Here is a 22,080-nt window from a genome sequence, read left to right as displayed (position 1 = left end):
CGTTAGCAAGAGTCCATTATGCTGGGGGTTTATCGACACATTAGCAATATAATTGGTGTCATTAGGGACAGTAGGCCCACCTCCTCCTTCCCATCTCTCATGAATACATCACTCCAAAATCCCCAGCCAATGGCAAAGGACCTTTATACCCAAGCAGCAAGAAGAAGTGGGCACACATCAGGAATATATTCTGTCCATCACTTATAGTATACCCCAATAATGTGTTTAGCAGTGTGGGCAGTATTAGTGGGCAGTGTGGTGTAATCCAGCTGATACAAAGTGCTGTAACACATTCAACTCATCCAGTTTATAAAATCCTCAGTCCCCTCCTTATCCCCTCAGCCAGGGAGAACCATTACAGAATTGCAAGATGGAGGGTCAACTGAGTGCCAATGGATTCCATTCATATCAAGTGGAACTATATGCTGGGCTTTAGATACCGTATTATAATGGGCTTTGGTGTAATATAATTAAGCCACTTCAGTTACTATAAACAACCTTCCCTTTTTTCTGCCTGGTAACTCTGACTAAGGCTGTATCTATTTTTCTTATTGGACACAACATTTAGCCCTGCCAAGTTGAAATGACTGAACATAAAATGTTTGAAACAAAGAGCGACATTTTTTTATGAGTAGATCTGGTGTAAAGACGGTTGAATATTTAATATATATATCTTATATATTAATATAAGAAGATAACATAACAATGAGTTACATTGTGGTGCTGCTGTTCAGCCTCGGCGTGTGTGTAGTACATTGTGGTGATTAGCAATATCTACTGATTATTGAATATAAAGAATAATGGGGCAAAGGGGGACATTAGGGTGAGTAGCAATATCTACTGATTATTGTATATAAAGAATAATGGGACAATGGGGGACATAGGGGTGAGTAGCAATATCTACTGATTATTGTATATAAGAATAATGGGGCAATGGGGGACATTGGGGTGAGTAGCAATATCTACTGATTATTGTATATAAGAATAATGGGGCAATGGGGGACATTGGGGTGAGTAGCAATATCTACTGATTATTGTATATAAAGAATAATGGGACAATTGGCGACATTGGGGTGAGTAGCAATATCTACTGATTATTGTATATAAGAATAATGGGGCAATGGGGGACATTGGGGTGAGTAGCAATATCTACTGATTATTGTATATAAGAATAATGGGGCAATGGGGGACATTGGGGTGAGTAGCAATATCTACTGATTATTGTATATAAGAATAATGGGGCAATGGGGGACATTGGGGTGAGTAGCAATATCTACTGATTATTGTATATAAGAATAATGGGGCAATGGGGGACATTGGGGTGAGTAGCAATATCTACTGATTATTGTATATAAAGAATAATGGGACAATGGGGGACATTGGGGTGAGTAGCAATATATACTGATTATTGTATATAAAGAATAATGGGGCAATGGGGGACATTGGGGTGAGTAGCAATATCTACTGATTATTGTATATAAAGAATAATGGGACAATGGGGGACATTGGGGTGAGTAGCAATATATACTGATTATTGTATATAAAGAATAATGGGACAACGGGGGACATTGGGGTGAGTAGCAATATCTACTGATTATTGTATATAAAGAATAATGGGACAACGGGGGACATTGGGGTGAGTAGCAATATCTACTGATTATTGTATATAAAGAATAATGGGACAACGGGGGACATAGGGGTGAGTAGCAATATATACTGATTATTGTATATAAAGAATAATGGGACAACGGGGGACATTGGGGTGAGTAGCAATATCTACTGATTATTGTATATAAAGAATAATGGGGTAATGGGTGACATTGGGGTGAGTAGCAATATCTACTGATTATTGTATATAAAGAATAATGGGGTAATGGGTGACATTGGGGTGAGTAGCAATATCTACTGATTATTGTATATAAAAAATAATGGGACAATGGGGGACATTGGGGTGAATAGCAATACCAGTAATGGCGGCTTATTCTCGGCTTCATGATCAGGAGTGAAACTTATGTTTTCTTCCCACATTGGTTTTGTCTGGTGCCTGGGAAGGGGAAGCTGTTTTCTCATACATCCCTTTTAATGTTTAACTGGATTTGTTTTGAGTCCAACTAGGGAGCCAGGGGCCCATCAGAAAACACAAGACAACAAGTCTACTCTATTCTGTCTTCTCCATAAATATACAGTACATGATGTTGTCCCTAATATTCTTGCTATAAGGCAGATTAAAGGAAAAGGAAAGGCATTTTGACATTTTACTGCCAATAGATTTGCCACATTAGTGCCACCTATAATGCTGTATTTATTCTGCAGAAAGCTTTACCATACCTGAGTAATCAGCCCTAGAAGCTCCCCCTGTTTGTTTAACATATGCAGCTACCATTTTAGCTTGGTTTCCGTAGCTTCTGTACTGCAGCTCTAGCTGCTGGAAGCTCAGATCACAGATTCTGATGGGAGGGGGAGTGAATTCTTATGGGAGGGGGAGTGAATTCTAATGGGAGGGGGGAGCAGGAGAAATGAGAGAGAAGAGAGCTGCACATACTCTGGCCCTGCGAAAGAAGAATTTTTCTGAGAGAGGAAGTCAGATACAGAAGAACATGTTTACAAAAAAGGAGACAAGAAATCCTGTGTTTCTTTTGATAGAGGACTCTATCTATGCTTATGGCTGTATTTACATAGACTTTTTTTACCTTTACTTCTTCTTTAATGTAATCTTTTCTGCTCCCTTTGTGTCTTTGTTGTCCCGCAGGCCGGCACACATTACAATATGACATATCGCTGGTATCCTCCTATAGTCACAGCGTGCCACACTACACCATCACTGCGTATATAGACGGCTTGCAGTACGGGAGGTACGACAGCGCAACGCGCCGGGGGCAGGTCTTGATTCCATCAATGGTCATTCCATCGCGTAGTACGCATCTTAAGCACATGTTATTGCAGATTGAATTTGCTCAGAAACAGGAGGTTGCAGAAAAACAGAAAATGGAATCTCTAATGGGGTTTCTAAACAAGACCCACGGTGAGTACAATACAATGCGAATCTGATAGTATAATTTTATTCCACATTTCACCATTCTCATACTTTGTTGGTCACTGGGGGACTGCAGTTCAAAAATATAAAAAGTGGGCAGGGCCACCAACAGCCAATTATTTTTTTTAATTTGATGGTTTAAGTTTAAAATGCTGTCATTATCGCACTATTTAGGCCCAAACTTTGCACAGTTTAATATTAGAAAAAGTGGGCACACCCAACGTCCACCAATCACAATTCACCTATTCACATTTGCAGAGTTAGTCACTGGGTAACTGCAGTTCCAGGTTATAAAAAGTGGGCGGAGCCACCAACCACCGATCAGATGTCACTCATTGACTTCTAGTGGAGAAATTTAAATTGCTGCCATTCAGACACTATTAAAACCAGGTTCCCCAAACTTTGCACAGTGGTTTTTACTATATGACTGTGGTCCAAAACCAAAACTGGGTGGAGCCAACAACGTCCAATCAGATTTTATTCAGTGGTTTTCAAACCAACATGAAGTTCCCTTTCTAGTTTCTCTTATTGTTTGGTTTGCAGGTAATGGAGAATTCCATGTCTTCCAGAGGAAGTTTGCCTGTGAGCTACACAAAGATGGAACCATTAGTGGATACGATGAGATTGCTTTTGATGGGAAGGAGCTTATGACGTTTGACAGAGAAAGAGTGGTGCATGTTCCTGTAACACAGGAGGCTCTGGCTATGACCCAGCTATGGAATCGGAATTACGATTATGCAAAGATAAATAAGCTCTACATGGAGAATGACTGCATTGAGAATATGAAGATGTATCTCCTTTATGTATCAACTGACTTGGAGAGGAAAGGTGAGATCATGTAATAAGGTTTGCCCTTGGGTAATTATGAAACATACCAATTTCGGGGCATGAACAATACATTTAGTTGTACGTTGAAGATTGCATTTACATCATTTCTATAAAACCATGAACTGTTTACCTAAATATTCTCCTAACTAGGATAAAGGACTAGGCTGGGTGGCCTAATGTAGATAAGGAGACAACATATCATGGAAAATATGTCACTGCATTTATTTTTCCGGGAAAAGGTTTAATAACGATAAGAAAATTGTAGACAATGAAATTGTAAATTGTAGAGCCATCTTTTGTTTAGATGAGCACTATGTCTTAACTCTCTCTGCTCTTCTGCATGACCAGATGCTAAGGTGGCCATACGTGGGCAGATTTCAGATGCCAATTCAGGTCCTTCAGACAAATTCAGCAGCTCATCAGCCTGTGTATGGGCACCCCCAATGGGCCTACCTGACCGATATCTAGTCTAAAATTGGCCAGATCTTGATTTTTTGTCAGATCAAGGATCGCATTGGTTTGTTAATGCGGTCCTCTGTCCGACGGGCCAAACGATCGAGTTAGCCCAATATCAGAAGAAGATCTGCTTGTTTGGTGACCTTGCCAAACGAGCAAATCTTACCATGTATGACCACCTTTAGCCAAAGAAGCAGCGGGTTGCTGGGGTTTCCCTGGGAATTGTATTAAGGGAATTCTAAAAGGATTTATACCTGAGGATGGGCAGGTTATAGGAATAGTCAGGTTCAATAAATCATTATAAATAATAAAATTATCAATAAATCAAGTCTCACTAATGTTTTGCTGTGCTCATTGCCAATTTTTATTGGCAACAGATGGTAAAACTACATGTGTGTTCCATATCGGAGCCATTATACACCTGAGCCACGTTGATGTTTTTAGCATAGAGGACAAGAGGCTCATATCTAGAACTTGTATTGTTTAATAGCTTCATCACTATGTATTATTAGTACATTATTTTATAGATTGCAGAATTAAGGGTATGGCTACACTGGACATAAATGGAGCTAGAATAGGTAATAAAAATGGGATTTTCTATTTCTCAAAGCCATAACTACCCACTATGTGCTAGGGCAGTACAAGCTATCGATACTCCCCATATAATTGTATTGGATTGTATATGGGTTTATTGCATTTAGCCTATGCAACTAATGACTTCTCTCACACTTTTGTCAGTTCTCCCTAAAGTGAAGGTTTCCAGCTCAGAATCAGACAGCGGTGCTGACCTTCACTGCTCTGTGTATGGGTTCTACCCCCGAGATGTGGAAGTGAAGTGGATAAAGAATGGGAGAGATGAGATTCACTCAGAGGAGGCGGCACAGATCCTGCCAAACCCTGATGGCACCTATCAGATCAGAGTCAGTGTGGGGGTAACACCAGAGGGGGGCGCCAATTACTCCTGCCATATAGATCACAGCAGCTTGGAAAACCCAATGGTTGTACCTTTTGGTGAGTTTTTTTAGTTTACAATAATAACATTATAGAGGGATAAAATGTTGTGGTTTATATTTTAGTAACAGTTTGTGGAAATAGGCAGCACAAACCTTTTGGAACAGTTCATTCACTGGTGTACATTCATCCATATCTTCTACTGACTAGAGTTGCACAGCTTGTTATCCTCGAAGATCCCCAGATCCTTCTCCATTAAGGATACTCCCAACACACTACCTTTTAGTGTATAGAAAGCATGTAAAAAATACACAGAAGGTTATTAATTGAGAATGCTAAGCCTGCTGAACTGAACTATGGGTGATTATTTGGCATTTACATGGGGGTACTTTATGCTCACCTAGTTCTCAGAGGGCTATTCTAACCCATAAGAGCTGCTTTAGAGTTTGCATTTCACGTTTTTACAGGGTTTATCTTCTATTTAGTTTTTATCCTTGCATATCATTTTTATTTTATCATCTTTCTTTCTTCCACCCATAAAAAACAGTATCTAATAGGAGAAGTATTTCACAAATCAAGATCCCTATCATGGCTGCTTTCTTCCTAATTTTTCTTGCTCTGGGAATGTTGACTAGAATGAGAAGGAATAAAGGTATGCACTGTAATCTTCTCTTATTTTTCATTTAGATAAGAACATATAAAATGTATCGAGGCAGTCGTTTGTAGTATATAATAATGAATTATTCCAGTTTTTTAAAAATATCAAGTGGGTATATATCTCTCCAAATGTGTTAAACTTGTCCCAGCAGTACTGTATTCTATATTCCTAAAGAAAAAAACAAAAGTTGCCACCAGGCATGGTCTATTCCGTTCTCTATTGTGTTTTTCTGGCAAGTCTTTGCACTCTAGCACTATCTAGAGGCAAGATTTAAAACTCAAAAAATGGTGTCTTGACATGGTGAGACAAAATGTGAAAACTTGCTGGCTGCATCTGAAGTGTATAGGTTCTTTTCTTGTTCAGGGGATTGTCTTTCATGGCTAATAAACATCACTTTTTTCCCCTTTTAGGATCAGAAAGCAGCCAAGAGAGTTTGAGCTCAGAGGAGGAGAATCCTGAGCCTTTTGCTTAACATCAAATGCTGGAAAATATATAAGAGCTCATTTATATTTACTCATTCACAGTCTGTGAAGTGCAATTTTCCGAGACAGCTGTCATATGTGTGTGTGTTAAAGAATGGGATTCATACCAAGTAACTGATGGTCTATATCAGTGATCCCCAACCAGTAGCCCAGGACAACATGTTGCTCCCCAACCCCTTGGATGTTGCTCTCAGTGCCCCCAAACCAGGGAGTTATTTTTGAATTCCTGACTTGGGGGCAAGTTTTTGTTGGATAAAAACGAGATTTCCTATCAAATAAAGCCCCCTGTAAGCGGATAGGGTGCATAGAGGCCCCTAATAGCAAATCTTAGCCCTTATATGGCACCTCCATGAACTTGTATGGTGCTTGTGTTGCTCCCCAAGCCTTTTTACATTTGACTGTGGCTTGGGGACCCCTGGTCTATATGGAGCTTTTTTCTTCTTGGTTGCTGGGAATCTAGATTGGAATTTCGTCTCTCCTATTGCTCTCTCTGCATTAAGAATGCGGCCCCTCTTGACCCTCTCTGACGCAAAATAGGGTGGAGGGGCGAGACCATCTCAGGGTGGCAGTTGGAGGGATTTATACCATAAAAAAGCATAAGGCAAGAGCAGCGCCAAGGACTGTGGATATAATACGGGTCCACTCAATTTCTATTTATTATTTTTATGTTTGTATATATTTTAATTGCAGGTTTGTTTATTTGTGTGTAAAAATAAAATACATGTATATAAATGAGTTATATTTAATTTCTGTATTCATTATATAGGGGTGTAAAGAATATTTCTCCTAGTGTGTGAGCCTCTGGGTGAGAGAATGTGTACGTGTGTGTTTGTGGCATAGTGTGAGAATGTGGCAGAACGTATATATAGAGCGTTGTTTGCACAATAACAAGGTGGCCATACACATACCAGTTACTATCTTTAGTTGCAGGAAAGATTGTTCGTTCCCACCATTGATGTTCAGGGCTGAATTGTCAGATATGGAGGTAGAAACAATAGGGATTCTACCTCTACCTTCAGTGCAGATGTTGCTTGTACCTGTACTTGATCCCAACTAAGATATAATTACCCCTTATTGGGGCAGAACAGCCCTATTGGGTTTATTTAATGGTTAAATGATTCCCTTTTCTCTGTAATAATAAAACAGTACCTGTACTTGATCCCAACTAAGATATAATTACCCCTTATTGGGGCAGAACAGTCCTATTGGGTTTATTTAATGGTTAAATGATTCCCTTTTCTCTGTAATAATAAAACAGTACCTGTACTTGATCCCAACTAAGATATAATTACCCCTTATTGGGGGCAGAACAGCCCTATTGGGTTTATTTAATGGTTAAATGATTCCCTTTTCTCTGTAATAATAAAACAGTACCTGTACTTGATCCCAACTAAGATATAATTACCCCTTATTGGGGCAGAACAGCCCTATTGGGTTTATTTAATGGTTAAATGATTCCCTTTTCTCTGTAATAATAAAACAGTACTTGTACTTGATCCCAACTAAGATATAATTACCCCTTATTGGGGGCAGAACAGCCCTATTGGGTTTATTTAATGGTTAAATGATTCCCTTTTCTCTGTAATAATAAAACAATACCTGTACTTGATCCCAACTAAGATATAATTACCCCTTATTGGGGGCAGAACAGCCCTATTGGGTTTATTTCATGGTTAAATGATTCCCTTTTCTCTGTAATAATAAAACAGTAGTTGTACTTGATGGTAATTAAGCTGTATAAGTCCATATTGGTGGGGAAAAATCCTATTGGGTTTATTTCATGTTTTACATGATATTTTTAGTAGAGGGGATCCAAATTATGGAAAGACCCATCATCCAGAAAACCCCAAGTCCCATGTTACTGATTATAACATAATGAATGTTACCCAATCAGACACAAAGTATTTGCAAGTTACTACTACAGAGTATATCAGGCTCTGCACTGTACTGCTTTGGTCTAGTGCAGTATAACTAGCCTACCCTGGTTACTATAAACAACCTTCCTATTTCTGCCTAGCAACCCTAGCTAAGTCTCTATCTGTTTTCTCATTGGGACAGAACATTTAGCCCTGCCCAGTCATAGTAAAGTACTTAAGTAGTTTGACAGCTGATTTGCTTGAGCAGAGCCGGAGCCCTTATCCATCTATTGTATATAAAGGGGAAATGTTCTCTATTGTGCTGCTGCTGTTAAGCCTCCCCTTTTATACAGTACATTGCGGTGAGTAGCAATACCCTGTGCTATGGCTTCTCTTTCTACTTATACCTCTCTATTATGGCTTCAGCTACTCATTACTGATTATTATGCTTATATGTTTATTAGCTGGATACAGACACTTCTGTGATAATAATATGATCTGCAATTTCTTTAGCCAAGTCTGCAATAAGGATAAACAGATAAGGAATATATATATATATAGGCAGTAGCATATTAAGGACTAATGCTGGAGTTCTATTATTTGACTGTAGTTTAACCCAAGTTTTGGTTAATATTATCTAGTCACTAATTGTATTATTCAGGTCATAAAGAAAAAACTTAGAAAAAAAAAGTCCTTCTAATTGGCCGGTTGGAAAAAATGATCAGGGAGAAAGAGATAAAATATTGACTGTTCCTGTGAATGAGGGATAAAGGGGGCAATAAGATAGCTACATGCCCCTAATGGGGCAATATTCCACTTCTCTTTTCAACACAAATTCAATTAATGGGGCTTGGGCTGAATTTACTTATGGTCTTAATTAAGAAATGTCTTATATAATATACAATAATATATAATTTTATATATTTCTTCTTGAACTAAACATACAATTCACTTTTACTTTCTATCCTTTTGTCTCAGCGGCTGGCTCACTGCCTTTAAGAAGCGAAACCCCAGCCCGCTGCCCTATATCTCCGAGCCTAACAAAAGCTGCAGGAAGGGAGGGGGTTTGTTTATGCCAAGATCATTTCCTCCATATGAACATTTAACCCTGTGTGGGTGGGGTTAATTGAAAAACAGCACTTAATACAATAGGTGATATATCGATTCATTTTTTAATTAAAAGAAAAAGGCAGGATATTTTTTTTTATTGTAATCATATGAAGCAAAGGCATATATAGCTATATTCTACTCCTTCAAAATAGCCTTTGCTTGTAATTCCTATTTAGCTTTTAGTGAGTTAAGGGAAACTAAGGCAAAAAACAGAAATAGTAAGAATATAGTAACATAGTAAGTTAGGTTGATAAAAGACACACGTCCATCAAGTTCAACCATAATGCCTATATATAACCTGCCTAACTGCTAGTTGATCCAGAGGAAGGCAAAAAAATAACCCCATCTGAAGCCTCTCTAATTTGCCACAGAGGGGAAAAAATTCCTTCCTGACTCCAAGATGGCAATCGGACCAGTCCCTGGATCAACTAGTACTAAGAGCTATCTCCCATAACCCTGTATTCCCTCACTTGTACTGAGAGCTATCCCCCATACCCCTGTATTCCCTCACTTGTACTGAGAGCTATCTCCCCTACCCCTGTATTCCCTCACTTGTACTGAGAGCTATCTCCCCTACCCCTGTATTCCCTCACTTGTACTGAGAGTTATCTCCCCTACCCCTGTATTCCCTCACTTGTACTGAGAGCTATCTCCCATACCCCTGTATTCCCTCACTTGTACTGAGAGCTATCCCCCCTACCCCTGTATTCCCTCACTTGTACTGAGAGCTATCTCCCATAACCCTGTATTCCCTCACTTGTACTGAGAGCTATCCCCCCTACCCCTGTATTCCCTCACTTGTACTGAGAGTTATCTCCCCTACCCCTGTATTCCCTCACTTGTACTGAGAGCTATCTCCCCTACCCCTGTATTCCCTCACTTGTACTGAGAGCTATCCCCCATACCCCTGTATTCCCTCACTTGTACTGAGAGCTATCCCCCATACCCCTGTATTCCCTCACTTGTACTGAGAGCTATCCCCCCTACCCCTGTATTCCCTCACTTGTACTGAGAGCTATCTCCCATACCCCTGTATTCCCTCACTTGTACTGAGAGCTATCCCCCCTACCCCTGTATTCCCTCACTTGTACTGAGAGCTATCTCCCATACCCCTGTATTCCCTCACTTGTACTGAGAGCTATCTCCCCTACCCCTGTATTCCCTCACTTGTACTGAGAGCTATCCCCCCTACCCCTGTATTCCCTCACTTGTACTGAGAGCTATCCCCCTACCCCTGTATTCCCTCACTTGTACTGAGAGCTATCTCCCCTACCCCTGTATTCCCTCACTTGTACTGAGAGCTATCTCCCCTACCCCTGTATTCCCTCACTTGTACTGAGAGCTATCTCCCCTACCCCTGTATTCCCTCACTTGTACTGAGAGCTATCTCCCCTACCCCTGTATTCCCTCACTTGTACTGAGAGCTATCCCCCTACCCCTGTATTCCCTCACTTGTACTGAGAGCTATCTCCCCTACCCCTGTATTCCCTCACTTGTACTGAGAGCTATCTCCCCTACCCCTGTATTCCCTCACTTGTACTGAGAGCTATCCCCCCTACCCCTGTATTCCCTCACTTGTACTGAGAGCTATCTCCCCTACCCCTGTATTCCCTCACTTGTACTGAGAGCTATCTCCCCTACCCCTGTATTCCCTCACTTGTACTGAGAGCTATCTCCCCTACCCCTGTATTCCCTCACTTGTACTGAGAGCTATCTCCCATAACCCTGTATTCCCTCACTTGTACTGAGAGCTATCTCCCCTACCCCTGTATTCCCTCACTTGTACTGAGAGCTATCTCCCCTACCCCTGTATTCCCTCACTTGTACTGAGAGCTATCTCCCCTACCCCTGTATTCCCTCACTTGTACTGAGAGCTATCTCCCCTACCCCTGTATTCCCTCACTTGTACTGAGAGTTATCTCCCATACCCCTGTATTCCCTCACTTGTACTGAGAGCTATCTCCCATACCCCTGTATTCCCTCACTTGTACTGAGAGCTATCTCCCCTACCCCTGTATTCCCTCACTTGTACTGAGAGCTATCCCCCCTACCCCTGTATTCCCTCACTTGTACTGAGAGCTATCCCCCCTACCCCTGTATTCCCTTACTTGTACTGAGAGCTATCTCCCCTACCCCTGTATTCCCTCACTTGTACTGAGAGCTATCTCCCCTACCCCTGTATTCCCTCACTTGTACTGAGAGCTATCTCCCCTACCCCTGTATTCCCTCACTTGTACTGAGAGTTATCTCCCCTACCCCTGTATTCCCTCACTTGTACTGAGAGCTATTGTCACGAGTGGTATCCTAAAACTCAGAACAGGCTCTAAGGGTCCGGTCTTGGCTCACTCTTCCGCCTATAACCGCCGCCTTTCACGTCGGGAGGAGCCCTTCGCTACTCGGATGCCGCCAGGTCTTATTGTGAGAAACCCAAGGAGAGAGTTCTGAGAAAGCACAGGAACCAATTGTATGACAGGCAGATGGGAAACACTAGAGTAGTCAGGACAGGCCGGGGTCAGCAACAGTCAGGCAGCGCAGCACAGAATCAGAATCCAGTAGAATAGTCAGGCAGGCAATGGTCGGTCCAGGCAGCAATAAGGAAGGTCAAGAACAGGCAAAAGGTCAATACAGGCAGCAAGCGAGAGAAGTCAAATACAGGCAAGGTCAGGAACACAGGAGAACAGGAACAGGAATCGCACCCAGGAAATCAGCAAGGAAAACCTACGTTGGGCAACGAATAGAGCACAGTGAGCGCTTTAAATATTTGAATTTCGCGCTGAAATGACGTCACGCGCGCGCCGGCGACAACGCGAGTGCGCATGCGCGCGCATCAAGAGCGCGCATGCGCATAAGGGACAGAGAGAGGCGCGCGCGCGCCTAGATGATGACGGCGGGCGTCCCCGCACCAGAGGAGGCGGCGGGCGTCCCCGCCGCCCCGCTAGACCACCAGGTATCGTTACATTACCCCCCCCTCTAGAGGGGGCCACCGGACCCCTAGGCTTATCAGGGAATCTGGTGTGAAATTGTCGAACAAGACGATCTGCCCGAACATCAGCAGCTGGGATCCACGACCTCTCTTCAGGGCCATAACCCTTCCAGTGTACCAGGTATTGTAGCCTACCCCTAGAGAGGCGGGAGTCCACTAACCTCTGTATGAGATATTCGGGCTGTCCCTCAACAGAAACGGGAGGAGGAGGAGACCTCTGCCGAACCACCCTAGCAGGTTTTAACAAGGAAACATGAAAGGAATTAGAAATTTTGAGTTCGGGAGGAAGCTCTAATCGGACTGTGTTCGGGTTAATAACCTCAGAAATAGAAAAAGGACCAATATATTTGGGTGCAAATTTAGAAGAAGAAACCTTAAGAGGAATATTTTTAGAAGAAAGCCAAGCTTTATCACCGACCTGGTATTCTGGCGATGCTTTATGATGCTTATCGAAGGCTTTCTTTTGAACAGCTACTGCAGTGGATAATGACTTTTGCACCTTTTGCCAAATACTGGAGAACTGATTGACTAAGGAATCAACAGCAGGCACATCAGAGGAAATGGTAGAGAAAGAGAAAACTCTGGGATGATACCCAAAGACAACGAAAAACGGGGACTCACCAGTGGACGAGTGAGTAGAATTATTGAATGCAAACTCGGCCCTAGGGAGAAAATCAGCCCAAAGGGATTGGTTACTGGAGACATAGCACCTGAGGTACTGCTCCAGAGACTGATTTGTCCTCTCCGTCTGCCCGTTGGTCTGTGGATGATAAGCAGAGGAGAAGGACAAATCTGTACCCATCAGTAAACAGAAGGCCCGCCAAAATTTTGAGACAAATTGAACCCCTCTATCAGAGACAATATTCTGCGGAGCACCATGGAGCCTAAAGATATTAGTCAGAAAATGTTCTGCAAGAGACTTTGCAGATGGGAGGGCGGGGAGGGGAATAAAATGAGACATTTTACTAAAGCGATCCACAACCACCCATATGACAGTATTCCCCTTGGAAGGAGGTAAGTCTACAATAAAATCCATGGAAATGTGAGTCCACGGCCTTTCGGGAATTGGCAGGGATTGCAACAGACCCTGAGACAAGGATCTGGAAGGTTTCGAGCGTTGACAAGTTGGACAGGAATCAACATAGTTACTAACATCTTGTCTCAGAGTTGGCCACCATAGGGTGCGGGACAAAAGAGAACAGGTTTTAAAACGACCAGGGTGCCCAGCCAACTTAGAATCATGGGCTTCTAAAAAAAACGCTTCACGGAGGTTTTCTGGAACAAATAACTTTCCCTGGGGTAGGTTGGAAGGAGAGTGAACCTGGGCCTTAGACAAGGAAGAAAGTAAATCTGGGCTTAAGGCAGCTATAATCAACTCCTTAGGGACAATAGGGTCGGGTTGACACTTCTCCAGAGGATTGGAATCAAAACTTCTAGACAAGGCATCCGCTTTAACATTCTTTTCGCCAGGTCTGTAGGTTATAATAAAATTAAATCGAGAAAAGAATAATGCCCACCTGGCTTGTCTAGGATTTAAGCGTCTAGCGGATTCAATATATAGGAGATTCTTGTGGTCAGTGATTACTGTAATACATGTTTAGCCCCTTCCAAGAGGTGTCTCCATTCTGTGAATGCCAATTTTATGGCCAGTAATTCCCTATTGCCAATGTCATAATTCTTCTCCGTAGGAGAAAACTTTTTAGAAAAGAAACCACACGGGTGAATCTTATTGGTCACAGGGTGACGTTGAGAGAGGATCGCCCCTGCCCCAACTTCAGAAGCATCTACTTCTACCAGAAAAGGGAGGGCAGAATCAGGGTGCAGGAGTACAGAAGCAGAGATAAAAGCTTCTTTTAGTGATTTGAAGGCTGTTAAAGCCTCTACCGGCCAAATACTTGGGTCAACCCCCTTTTTTGTGAGAGCCGTAATTGGAGCCACTATCGTGGAATAGCTCTTAATAAACTGTCTGTAATAATTAGCGAAGCCTAAAAATCTTTGTATGGCCCGCAGAGACAAGGGTTGTACCCAATTTAGGATAGCCTGAACTTTGGCTGGGTCCATTTCTAAACCTTGATGGGAAATGATAAACCCAAGAAAGTGAACTGAAGAAACTTCAAAGATGCACTTCTCGAATTTAGCATACAAATGATTTTCCCTTAATCTGCGTAAGACCTCCTGAACATGAACACGATGATCAGACAGACCATTAGAATAAATCAAAATATCATCAAGGTAAACTACCACAAAGCGACCCAGAAGATCGCGGAATATATCATTTACCAGCTCTTGGAAGACAGCAGGAGCATTACATAAGCCGAAGGGCATAACCAGATATTCATAATGCCCATCACGGGTATTAAAGGCTGTTTTCCACTCATCCCCTTCCCGGATACGTATTAAATTATATGCACCTCTTAGGTCAAGTTTAGAGAAAATAGTGGCTCCCTTAACCCTATCAAAGAGCTCAGAAATTAGGGGAAGGGGATAACAGTTTTTGACCGTGATTTTGTTTAAACCCCTATAGTCAATACATGGCCTGAGACCCCCATCTTTTTTTTCCACAAAGAAAAACCCAGCTCCTGCCGGAGAGGTAGAGGGTCTTTTAAAACCTCTCTCTAGATTCTCCTTAATATATTCTTCCATAGCCTGAGTTTCAGGAAGAGACAAGGGGTAAGTTCTACCTCTAGGAGGAGAAGAACCTGGAATCAAATCTATGGCACAATCATAGGATCTATGTGGGGGAAGTGTTTCGGCTGCTTTTTTAGAAAAGACATCCGCAAAGGCAAAATAAGGAGAAGGTAGCCCCTGTAACGAGGTTGCGGCCAAAATTTGGACAGGCTTCATGCATAAACTCTGACAGTCTGTTCCCCACTGAAGAATCTTGTTAGCTAGCCAATCAATTTGGGGACTGTGCTTATGCAACCAAGGGAGACCTAAGATCGCCGGGGTATTCGGGCAATCAATGATAAAAAAGGAAACTTGTTCCAGATGGAGAGAACCTATCGACATGGAACAGCTTACGGACTTTAAAGATATAACCCCACGACCTAGGGAAGTACCATCAATAGCGATTAACTTGACCGAAGGGACCAAAGGAAGTGTGGGTATAGCGTGTCTACGGGCAAAGTTAACATCTAAAAAGTTCCCTTCTGCCCCAGAATCAATGAAAGCCAGGCTCTCCACAGTACTCGTATCCCATCCCAAAAGGACCGGAATCATGACTTTAGAGGAACTTTGTTGGGGAGTAGGAATGACATTGCCCAAGCAGAACTCCCCAGATCTGCTTAGGCTTTGTCGTTTCCCGGCCTCTTGGGACAAGTGCTACGAAAATGACCCCGATCCCCACAGTACAAACACAACCCGTTAGCCCGTCTACAAACTTTTTCCTCGGCAGATAAGCGGGTAGAACCCAGCTGCATGGGTTCCTCTGAGGGTCTAGAGGAAGTCTGCTCAGGTTTGAATAAACACTCTGGAGGAGAGGTTTGTGGAGCCACTGCAGGAAGTCTCTCCTGGCATCTCTCCCTATGCCTCCTATCAATCTGAATGGCAAGGTGCATCAGGGAGTCTAGGGAGGATGACGTGGGAAAGTTAACCAAGCTGTCTTTCACAGCGTCAGATAGCCCCACTCTAAATTGACTTCGTAAAGCAGTATCATTCCACCCTGTTTCAACCGCCCAACGGCGGAATTGCGTACAATAATCCTCGACCCGTTGTTTACCTTGCCGGAGATTGCGAATAGCAGAATCAGCAGAGGCAGAACGATCAGGATCATCATAGATTAGTGCCATAGCTTTAAAAAAGGAATCAAGGGATGTACGGGCTGGATCAGAGGGAAGTAAGGAAAATGCCCAGAGCTGTGGATCCCCAGTCAGGAGGGTCATTACAAAATTGACTTTCAACCCCTCGGTAGGAAAGGAACGAGGGAGAAAGCTAAAATACAATTTACATGCTTCCTGGAAAGCAAAAAATTTATGACGTTCCCCAGAAAATTTTTCAGGAAAAGGAACTTTAGGCTCCACTACATACGTTACCGGAGCAGCGTGAAGAGAACTGCCTCCAGGAAGAGAAGCCGGAGTAGGAGCAGCAGGCTGTTGTTGGAGCGCATCCAACCTCACGGACAGTCTCTGGAGCCACTGAATAATCTGGTTTTGCTGAGCTTCTTGTTCCCCAAGACGCAGGAGGAGACTCGCCCGGATATCCTCAGAGGAAAGTGGCACCGCAGCCCCTTCAGCATCCATTTTTTCGGGCCCAACGTAATGTCACGAGTGGTATCCTAAAACTCAGAACAGGCTCTAAGGGTCCGGTCTCGGCTCACTCTTCCGCCTTTAACCGCCGCCTTTCACGTCGGGAGGAGCCCTTCGCTACTCGGATGCCGCCAGGTCTTATTGTGAGAAACCCAAGGAGAGAGTTCTGAGCAAGCACAGGAACCAATCGTATGACAGGCAGATGGGAAACACTAGAGTAGTCAGGACAGGCCGGGGTCAGCAACAGTCAGGCAGCGCAGCACAGAATCAGAATCCAGTAGAATAGTCAGGCAGGCAATGGTCGGTCCAGGCAGCAATAAGGAAGGTCAAGAACAGGCAAAAGGTCAATACAGGCAGCAAGCGAGAGAAGTCAAATACAGGCAAGGTCAGGAACACAGAAGAACAGGAACAGGAATCGCACCCAGGAAATCAGCAAGGAAAACCTACGTTGGGCAACGAATAGAGCACAGTGAATTTCGCGCCGAAATGACGTCACGCGCGCGCCGGCGACAACGCGAGTGCGCATGCGCATAAGGGACAGAGAGAGGCGCGCGCGCGCGCCTAGATGATGACGGCGGGTGTCCCCGCACCGGAGGAGGCGTTGGGCGTCCCCGCCGCCCCGCTAGACCACCAGGTATTGTTACAGCTATCCCCCCTACCCCTGTATTCCCTCACTTGCTAAGAATCCATCCAGACCCTTCTTGTACCTATATAATGTATCAGCCAGTACGACTGATTCGGGGAAGTAATCCCACAACCTCACAGCTCTCACTGTAACAAACCCTTTCCCAATATTTAAATGGAACCTCCCTTCTTCTAAATGGAGTGGGTGCCCTCGTGTCCGTTGGAAGGACCTACTGGTAAATAAAGCATTAGAGAGGTTATTATATGATCCCCTTATATATTTATACATAGTTATCATGTCACCTCTTAAGCGCCTCTTCCCCAGTGTAAACAGACCCAACTTGGCCAGTCTCTCCCCATAACTGAGACTTTCCATATCCTTTACCAGCTTAGTTTCCGGTAAAGCTGAATGCAATATCACTCACTCACCTACTGTGTATTATAATTTAATTAACAGGTAATGGCTTCTCATTTCCTTCCTGCCAGTTCCCCCCAAAGTGAAGGTTTCCAGCTCAGAGTCAGAGAGTGGCACCAAACTGCACTGCCGGGTGTATGGGTTCTACCCCCGAGATGTGGAAGTGAAGTGGATAAAGAATGGGAGAGATGAGATTCACTCAGAGGAGGCAGCACAGATCCTGCCAAACCCTGATGGCACCTATCAGATCAGAGTCAGTGTGGGGGTAACACCAGAGGAGGGCGCCACTTACTCCTGCCATATAGATCACAGCAGCTTGGAGAAGACACTGGTTGTTCCCTTTGGTGAGTATATATAAATGTGGGTGTAGCATACATGCCTAAGAACTTTATGGTATTATACACCTCCAAAGAGCATTCCATTATACCATCAGTCCTCTATCTTGTTAGTTTACAATTATTTTTTTTACATTTTGTTCTACATTTTATTATTCTGTGGAAATTTTTCTTGTTTTTATATTTAAAATACTCTTCCTTCTTCCGCTCTCAATGAACAGAACCCAGCCATAGAAGTGCTTCACGTATCCTGATCCTGGTCATGGCAGTTCTCTTCTTCGCTTTTGTGGCCCTGGGAATATTTGTAACTGGAAACAGGAAAAGAAGAGGTATTCATTGTTGTATTTTCTGCTTGTTTTTCTACTGGACACTTATGTAGAAGGTATGGTAAAGATAAGGAGACAAAGGAAGATTCTACCAGGACTTGTAACTGGCACACCAAGGCCTTTATATTGGATAAGTGTCCCTCCGGTCTATACTATACCAAAATGGCCAGATAAATTCTTTTATGAGCTTGTACTCACCCCAGTAGCCTTCATATCCTCAACTATCCTCAACTATCATCTAACTATCATCTAAACATCCACTTGGGGAAAAAAATACCAAAATTAGCCCCCAGGTGGCGCATGGTCTGTGGTGTTTTCTATAGAGTTTTGCTGGCAAGTCCTTGCACTCTAGCACCATCTAGAGGTAGGATTTAATGCTTAAAAAATGGTGTCTGGACATGGTGAGACAAAATGGGAAAACTTGTTGGCTGCAGATGTATATTATGACCACTATCCTGCTACATGCTGAGTAGGTTTGGAAAGAAATTGCTGATTTGTTGCTATTGGCAACACCATTTGTGTTATTTAGCACCCATGTTTGCAGATGAGACCTACAGTCTGCAAATTTGCTCACAGACATAGGCCAGTGCTAGGCAAAAGCACCAAGTAATTGGTATTGGTAAACAAGCCCCTGTAGGTTTCCATGATTGTAGTTGGTTACATTAATAATATGAGGGTGAATTAATCTATTTCCCCTCAACACCGATGACCCTTCTGCAAAGTTGTTCTCCTTGGAGTCCTTGAATAACCTTTTAGTATGATTTTGACTATGAAAGTCTGACAGCTTGTGATATGTCTAATTTTCTTGTGTTTTTATTTAAGAAACATTTAACGTTTTGTTCTGCACTTATCCGTGGGTGGTATGGCCGCCGATACCCTAGCAACAAGGCAGTGGATTGAATAGAACCTGCAAGATAAACAGAAGAGTGTCTAAACAGAAAGGTAATGCAGGGCTATCACATTACAACCTAGTTTCTGAGTGTCGGAGCTAATGACATCGGCTACTAAACAGAATTGGCACTTTGATAACACCCATCCATTTGGCTTCAACAGAGGAGAAGGCAGAGACTTTAATAGTTCAAGGCCCCTTTCAAAGCCAACATTTGGCCAAAGCCACCAAAGCTCATAATGTCACAGAGAAATAAAAAGACTGGAGTTCAGCCATAGTTCCAAGAATAGGAATGTCTATAGGGCAGGTTTGAGGGATGGGGTATGTGGGGTGCTTCAGCCAAAGACGATGGCAAATGAAATGCCAAATTTTGAGCCCTGGACACATGTCCATTTTCTCATTTCTTTGTCATGTTTAAGGGAATTCATTTCATGGAGAGGGAATGAACTATTTTTCCTTTTAGGACCAGACTGCAGCCATGAGAATGTGTGAAGAAAATCCATGAGTCTTCCAAATAACACTGGTCTCCCCCAGTCTTCCACTTCAAGCTTGGGTGCCAGAAAAATGCATCAAACAACTGTCGCTTAGAAGAAGCTGCCTGTCACTTTGCCGATTGGGAGATTCTGTAGAGCTCACAATTGGTCATCCATGCCCAGATGGTCTATTCCTATGGTCAAAATTAGCCAAGCTGACCTATGATATCTGACCAGCTTTAGGCAAGATCAATGATTTTCAATGTGAAGATGCAGAACTACATTTGTTTTACAGCAATGCTGTCCAACTTCTGTTGTACCGAGGGCCGGAATTTTCCGACCTACGTGGTGGAGGGCCGATAATGGAAGCCAGTTTTGACCACTCCCCTTTTTGAAACCGCACCCACTTGAAACCACACCCATGTTATCACATGACCATACCCATATTAATGGTTGTAGTACAGCAAAAACCTGCCATACTCTGCCTGCCTGTGTGTGCCATACTCTGCCTGCCCTACCCTGCCTGCGTGTGCCATACTCTGCCTGCCCTACCCTGCCTGTGTGTGCCATACTCAGCCTGCCCTACCCTGCCTGCGTGTGCCATACTTTCCCTGTGTTTGCCATTAGGGATGTAGCGAACCTCACAAAAAAAGTTCGCGAACCCGTTCGCGAACTTCTGCCAAAAAGTGCGAACTTTTGCGAACTTTGCGAACCCCATAGACTTCAATGGGAAGGCGAACTTTAAAACCTAGAAAAGCCATTTCTGGCCAGAAAACTGATTTTAAAGTTGTTTAAAGGGTGCCACGACCTGGACAGTGGCATGCAGGAGGGGGATCAAGGGCAAAAACTTCTCTGAAAAATACTTTGTTGACACAGCGTTGCGTTTTGTGCTGTAAAGGGCAGAAATCACACTACATTTCTAAACTTGTGTAATAAACTGCTTTAAAACGTCCGGCGTCTACATGCCAATCAAGTCGTGTAAAGGTTACGGCCGGTTCACACGCAAAGACAAAACGCCGCAGTAGTGGATACGGAATATATTATTGCTGGTGGAAAAACGTTGCTCAGGTGATTTTATTGCAATGCAATGTCCCTACTATGTGTAACGTATTGGGTTACAGCAGATGAGATCAGCAGGACAGCTGTCCCCAGCAGCTACATACAGAGCAGTAGAAAGTAGATTACTAGTCAGAAAAGCTACCTAAACTGTCCCTCAAACCCCTGCACAGCTCTCTCCCTATGCTAACTCATCAAGCACACACAGGCAGAATGTAAAATGGCTGCTGGGCTTCGGTTTATATATGGAAGGGAGTGGTCCGGGGGTGGTCCAGGAGGGAGAGCTGCCTGATTGGCTGCCATGTATCTGCTGGCTCTGGGGTGAGAGGTCAAAATTTGGCTCCAGCTAAGGCGAACCCAAAATTGCGAACTTCGCTAAAAGTTCGCGAACTTGCGAACACCCGATTTTCGTGCGAATTAGTTCTCCGTCGAACAGTTCGCTACATCTCTATTTGCCATTCTTGGCTGGTTTGTGCCATACTTGGCCTGTGTGTGCCATACTCTGCCTTCCCTACCCTGCCTGTGTGTGCCATACTCTGCCTTCCCTACCCTGCCTGTGTGTGCCATACTCTGCCTTCCCTACCCTGCCTGTGTGTGCCATACTCTGCCTTCCCTGCCTGTGTGTGCCATACTCTGCCTTCCCTGCCTGTGTGTGCCATACTCTGCCTTCCCTACCCTGCCTGTGTGTGCCATACTCTGCCTTCCCTACCCTGCCTGTGTGTGCCATACTCTGCCTTCCCTACCCTGCCTGTGTGTGCCATACTCTGCCTTCCCTACCCTGCCTGTGTGTGCCATACTCTGCCTTCCCTACCCTGCCTGTGTGTGCCATACTCTGCCTTCCCTACCCTGCCTGTGTGTGCCATACTCTGCCTTCCCTGCCTGTGTGTGCCATACTCTGCTTGCCCTATGATGCCTGTGTGTATGGCACACACAGGCAGCCTACAGTGACACAATGCTGGCACTGCTCCTACAGTCTGCACAATAACTATATATTAAAAAACTTTTTAATTGCAGTACCACCTCAGTATATGTTCTTTTTGTAGTGTGCAGGGATTATTTGTGGGTTTCTACTGTGAACAGGGGAACAATATGGTTGATTACAGCCTGAGCCTGAGGTGTGAACACTGCAGGGGGTGAACAATGCAGAGATTAAAAGGTGTGAACAACACAGGGGATTACATAATTACACAATACAGAGGGATTACAGCCTGAATCTGAGGTGAGAACCATGCAGGGGGCCAGATAATCTCAGTACTGATACCATTTAAATCTTACACAAAGTTAAGCCATCAAAGCAGCCAGACAGTGGGGGGCCACACAGAGGGGGGTCGCAGGCCACCAGTTGGACAGCACTGATTTA

General features: G+C 43.6%; 1 protein-coding gene across 2 annotated transcripts; it reads left to right on the top strand.

Annotated features, from left to right (window-relative positions):
- The first annotated feature begins 553 nt into the window (after positions 1 to 553).
- On the top strand, positions 554 to 20,029 carry LOC100490896 (zinc-alpha-2-glycoprotein-like). Of its 2 annotated transcripts, XM_031891894.1 has the most exons (7): positions 666 to 760; positions 2,750 to 3,022; positions 3,578 to 3,862; positions 17,713 to 17,985; positions 18,198 to 18,305; positions 19,125 to 19,244; positions 19,655 to 20,029. In XM_031891894.1, exons 1-6 carry the CDS (start codon positions 706 to 708, stop codon positions 19,181 to 19,183), a joined length of 1,053 nt encoding a protein of 350 aa, XP_031747754.1. In that variant the 5' UTR covers positions 666 to 705; the 3' UTR covers positions 19,184 to 19,244; positions 19,655 to 20,029. The 2 variants fall into 2 exon arrangements, with proteins under 2 accessions (XP_031747755.1, XP_031747754.1); XM_031891895.1 differs by lacking the exons at positions 17,713 to 17,985; positions 18,198 to 18,305; positions 19,125 to 19,244; positions 19,655 to 20,029 and adding exons at positions 5,057 to 5,329; positions 5,817 to 5,921; positions 6,338 to 7,137 and having other exon boundaries at positions 554 to 760.
- The last annotated feature ends 2,051 nt before the right edge of the window (positions 20,030 to 22,080 follow it).

The sequence above is a fragment of the Xenopus tropicalis genome, chromosome 8, assembly GCF_000004195.4.
Source record: "Xenopus tropicalis strain Nigerian chromosome 8, UCB_Xtro_10.0, whole genome shotgun sequence".
Taxonomy (NCBI): Eukaryota; Metazoa; Chordata; class Amphibia; order Anura; family Pipidae; genus Xenopus; species Xenopus tropicalis.
The sequence above is the reverse complement of the archived record's forward strand: the minus strand, read 5'-3'. Positions and strand labels throughout refer to the sequence as shown.